Source organism: Chaetura pelagica, unplaced genomic scaffold (assembly GCF_000747805.2).
Source record: "Chaetura pelagica isolate M959 unplaced genomic scaffold, ChaPel_1.0 scaffold477, whole genome shotgun sequence".
Classification (NCBI taxonomy): domain Eukaryota; kingdom Metazoa; phylum Chordata; class Aves; order Apodiformes; family Apodidae; genus Chaetura; species Chaetura pelagica.
Genome location: NW_009953956.1, coordinates 1,042,058 through 1,047,561, shown reverse-complemented (window position 1 = coordinate 1,047,561; position 5,504 = coordinate 1,042,058). Strand labels below are relative to the sequence as shown.

At 40.5% G+C, this 5,504-nt stretch overlaps 1 protein-coding gene across 1 annotated transcript in view; it reads right to left on the bottom strand.

Moving 5' to 3' along the window:
- The window catches only part of DOCK1 (dedicator of cytokinesis 1), a 298,906-nt gene that overhangs the window by 29,504 nt on the left and 263,898 nt on the right, over nt 1-5,504 (bottom strand). The window contains exons 47-48 of the mRNA XM_010001879.1: nt 5,399-5,504; nt 4,148-4,231 (exon numbers count right to left, since the gene is read on the bottom strand). Of these exons, the coding sequence (XP_010000181.1) occupies nt 4,148-4,231; nt 5,399-5,504 (190 nt within the window). The remainder of the gene's footprint in view (nt 1-4,147; nt 4,232-5,398) is intronic.

The window sequence follows — 5,504 nt, the reverse complement described above, 5'->3', positions numbered from 1 at the left end:
GGAAATGTCCCAGTCAGGGGAAAAAAAAATAAATAAATGTAGGTGCTTCCTTCTGTGCCCCAAATTGAAGGTGCTAAGGAAGGTTTCACTGTTGGCATATGCCAGGTGTATACACCACAACCTCTGGCACTTGGAAAAGGAAAATAATTGGAGAGTTGTTGGCCAGGTGGGTCTGCTGGAGTGAGTGTGGGATGGGCTGGGAGAAGGTGAGCACCTGAAACCTGGTACAGGAACAGCTGAGGCAAGAGATTGGGGAACAGGCAACAGGAGGCAGCCACTAAATTGGAATGAAAGAAAACCAGAAGAAGAAAAGGTTTAGTTACCCCTCAGAGAAGTTGAATTTAACAAACTTCTTGTGGCTTTGCTACAAAACTTGTTCAAGATTTTTGAGACAGGTTATTTGCTCTCTCTGCCCAAGACCACTTAACCCCTTAAACGTTAATCAAGTACAGAAAGAAAGAATCTTCAGACTGTTTTACCTTTTCTGCTTCACCTTCTACTAACCTATACATTCTTCCTCCATCTCCTTCCCAGACACTGACATGGGAAAATCTGGTGATAACGGACACTGAATTTTAAACCTGTCTTTTAAATCTGTGTCAGATGAGGAGACAGAGGCAGGATTTTGCCATATTCATGTTATTGTAGCTCCCTTTGGCTTTGAAACAATGGGTGGGTTTGCTTATGGCTTTGTTTCAAGAGACCTGAGAGGGTCCCCTCACCTCTGGGGAGGTGAATGAAAAAGAAAAGGTAACTCAAAAGTGCCTGAAACAAATGAGCTGCATGAGGAAGGAAAACAGGTCAAGACAGCCCTTATTCCATAACATTAATCTTTGTTATTTTTAAGTTCCACTGCAACTTAAAATTGTTCCCTGAATTTTTAAATATATATATATTTTTTAAAGCTCTTCATCTACTTGGCTGAAAAAGAATGAAAAAGCAAAATACATTTGTATTATTAAATTTAATAAAACATCTTAAATCTTAAAAGGAAATAACAATGGCATCATATGTAAACAGTCAGCCTGGTGTGCTCCAGTGCTTTCAGCTATGTGGAAGCAGCCCAAGATCTCTATGTGACAGCAGTTTTGGTATGCTGTGAATACATTAGCTAAATGCAGAGTGACTAATGTCATCAATCATTCACTTCATTACCACCATTTCAATCAGTCATTTCATTATCTTCATGTGAAAATAAAAGATCAGCTTGAAATGATGTAGTTGCATGGAGGCATTTTTTTTTCTAAGTTGGAAAAGCACTAAGATGGACAAAGAGGGACATTGCTTTACTGGTGATATTTATCTGGAAAAAAAAAACAAACAGTAGACAGAAAAGATTGTATACTTGAAGTTCACAGGAATTATAAAGGGATAATATCCTGGAGAGCCTGGATTCCACAGCACAACAGACAGAAAGGTAAGGAAAGAGAAAAAACCTGAATTTGAGTAGTCAGCTGATAATGTGATTGTCAGGCTACAATTTCATATATCCAGATTGATTTATACAGCATAAAGAAAATCTCCATGTGATTACAAAACTTCAAGCCCCACATTATTGAAAAATGAAAACTCATTTTTGCTTTCAGTCACTGTCAGGCCCGTGATGAAGTGGGAGCAGTGCCTGGCCCGGGGAAGCCACCAAAGCCACCAGCCACCTCCCTCAGCTGCCTCCGGCCCGGCACTCACGCTGCTGCTCTTCTGATCCCCACAGCAGTCTGAGAGGAGGTTGAAGTCTTAGGATACCCTAAGTGTCTATGAAACTCCTAAGGTAATTTGGAAGCCCCCATTGCCACTTTATCAAATGGGATTTTCAGAGGTAAAAAAAACCCAAACCAAACCCATAGTATTCTTCCCCTGGAATCCCAGCCCCCTGCTCAGACTGAACATGACCTTTATCATCCTGCTTCTCCCAGGTGTTGGCACTGTGGTGGGAGCTGTCCTGGATAAGTGGAACATCCCAGCTCCAGACTGTTTTAACTCAACAGTCCTGTAGTGTGCAATCTTGGCTGTTGTTTACCCCCAAGAAATCATCAGCTGGGGAAAACACCTAATTTTGAAATGCTTCCTTCTCCATACCCTGCTCAAAACACAACTTCCTTATGTGGACACAGCCTCATTTTCTAAGGTAGCCACTCATGTAGTGCAGTCTCAGGCCAGAAGCACTGGACTTGGTAGAGCTGGGTTAATGGTTGGTGGAGTTGGGTTATGGTTGGACTCAATGATCTTAAAGGTCTTTTCCAACCAGAACGATTCTGTGATACAACAAAAGGTTTTCATTACTTTGCTCGTTTTTCTGGTGAAGCACTGGACTTGGTAGAGCTGGGTTAATGGTTGGTGGAGTTGGGTTATGGTTGGACTCAATGATCTTAAAGGTCTTTTCCAACCAGAATGATTCTGTGATACAACAAAAGGTTTTCATTACTTTGCTCTGTTTTTCTGGTTCCTGAGGGCCAGTGGAATTCTGGGGTGCATAAGCAAGAGCGTGGCCAGTTGGTTGAGGGAGGTCATTCTGCCCCTCTACCCTGGTGAGGCCACTTCTGGAGAACTGGGTCCAGTTCTGGGCTCCCCAGTTCAAGAGACAGGGAACTGCTGGATAGAGTCCAGTGGAGGTGACCAAGATGACTGGGGGATTGAAGCATCTCCCTGCTGAGGAAAGGCTGAGAGAGCTGGGACTGTTCAGCCTGGAGATAATCAAGACCCCCCTGGATGCAACCCTGTAGAATGTGCTCCAGGGGGTCCTGCTTTAGCAGGGGAGTTGGACTGGATGATCTCTACAGTTCCCTTCCAACTCTGACAGTTCTGTGAGAGGTGGGTTACTAATTCATTTGAAGTACCATTATCAGAGGCAAAGACAGGGAGCTGACACGTAGTCAGTCTCCCGGGAGCAAATTAGTTTCCTCTATAAAACATGGAGCTTCTAAAATGTAATCTTCTGTAAAAGCTCACAAGAAAATAAATAAATAAATGCATAATTTTTACTGCAAACCAAAAGAGTTTATATTCAGTGATCATTCTATGGTCTTCAGAAGATTTTTTCTTTTTAAATTCTGTATCTTTGGTTCTACTACCTCTAAGATTGAAACCTATAGAAATGTAAATGATTCCTATGATTATAAAGACAGAATTGAATATAAAAAAAATAAATTATGCACTTTCATCTTCTAGGGGAAAAGCATTTCTAGTCATATTGGTATTTTTGTAGTTACCATAAAATTATCTTGGAACCACAAAAAAATGTCCAGTATGTGACTAAGGAACAAAATTGGAATTATTTCTTGTTCGTTTCTTAATTTTTTTTTAGTACATGCAAACATAGATCTTCATGCAAGAAGGTGTTCCTGGTTTTTTTCAGGCATGGGTTTGGAAACTTTGGTTCCATTCCTGGTTCAGGAAACAACACCACCTGTGGGAACTTGTATTTACATTTAAAAGATTTCTGCTCTAATATGTCATCATAAAAATACCAAGTAATGTTCCATGTTTTATGAGTCAATAATGGTTTTGTGCCACGTGAAGTCACCCAGCAAATGAAACAAAGGTCTCACAAGGATGAATTTACTAAATATTTTGTCTTAATTTTTGCAACTCTTACATTTAATATTAGGTGCTAAAGGGTGCTGTCAATATACACAGAAAGCTTAATAATTTGAAAATGCATTGTTTGAAGGAAGAATTAAGCATGTGAAGAAATACTGTCCCAGTGTGTGCAAGCAGGAGGAGGAATTCAGGCTCAGGCATTTCAGGTAACTGTCCAAGAAGAATTTCTGAAATCAGCCTTAGAACATGAAAATGCAAAACTAAATTGCCAATAATATGACCAACATTATTGCAGAATATTTTCTCACTTGGTGTAGATGAAATATTTTTGCTGTATTATGGTTACCAAAAAAAATAAAAAATAAAAGAAATAAAAGAGAAAAAGAAAAAAAATCAAGAAGTTGATCATGTTTGTTCCTTAGGGGTTGATCAAATGACAAATGATCTCAGATTTGAAAAGATGAACTTTAGCTCAAGTTCCAAGACAGATTTAAATGGCAAAGAAGTGTACTCAGGGTGAGTAATTTAATGTCTGATTTTTCTCAAAAGTGACACTAAACTGTCTCTGCATGGCAGTTGGCCCCAACCAGACTGACTTAAATTTTTTTACCTGCCAAGCGATCAGATCCTTCAGTTTTTCAATCTTGTCATGATCTTCTGGGTGCTCGTGCATATATTTCTCAGTAAAAAAAGCCTAGTTAAGAGAGAAAAATGAGCAGCTATTTCAGGAAATGAATCAACATCCACCACAGAAGGATGCATTCACCTGGAGCAAAGATAAATTCGTCAACCCCAAATTCTGCAAAACAGCAGGAGCAGCTACAAATACAAATGAAAAGCTAAGCAAAGAGATACTGATTTTAACAATGTTTTAAGACAAAGGCATCAATCTTTCATGAGCTGCAAAGTGGGCGGGTGAGCATCTGGTGATCAAGACCAAATCTTGTGGGCAACTCTGCAGTGGACTTTGGCACATCTCCAGAGTGTTTCTGGCAGTTCCCAGCACACATGTCAGTTTGCAAATACCTTCTCCATTTCTGTTACAAAATCCATGTTGCTCCTGTAAACTACATTAGTAGGATTACTATTCACAGGATATAAATAGTTACAGTGTTTATAGCTTCTCAGTGTTAATATCTCATCCCATATAACTTTAAAAGCTCATGTTGGAACATGCAGTTAAGACTATTCAGCCAAATGTGCACCTGACTGATATCTTAGAGGTCTCCACTGTTTGAGAACTCCTTCAAAATCTCACGCATTTGAAAGCAAAGGAGAGAATTGGAATTGGTGACTTTGGTCATTGAAGTTCACCCACAATTCCTGCCTCAGGTCCCACGTCCACATGCAGAAGAGGACACAATGGAAATGGCAACAGTCACAGTGTCTAACTCTAGGAAGCAATTGTCCATCACATCCCTACAGAAGCACTCCTGCTGCTAAACATATCAACTCTTACTTCAAACAATTTGGAACACATTCAAGTAACTGCAGGTTCAGTATCTTCAGATTCACTAACCTAAAAAAAGTGGGAACAGGTTGCCCAGGGAAGCTGTGGCTGCCCCATCCCTGGCAGTGTTGAAGGGCAGGTTGGATGGGGCTTGGAGCAACCTGGGCTGGTGGGAGGTGTCCCTGCCCATGCAGGGGTGTGGAACTAGATTATATTTGAGGTCCCTTCCAGCCCAACCAAAAATGTATCCAGAAAGATCAGAAAGACATTAAAGATAATGAATTTTAAGCAATGTTCTACAAAGCACACATAGTGTTTATATACACATACACACACACACACACGTCTCCTTCCAGGAGAGTCCAGGCTCAAAGAGGTGAAGTTCTGCAGGACAGATAAATCAGACGTTACCTTCTCGTAGTTTGTGAAGCCTCCCATGACTGCAGGATCCACAATGCCATTAAGTAGCATGGAGAGAGGGTTAATGGGTAGGTTTGGATCATTTAAATGCTGCTGA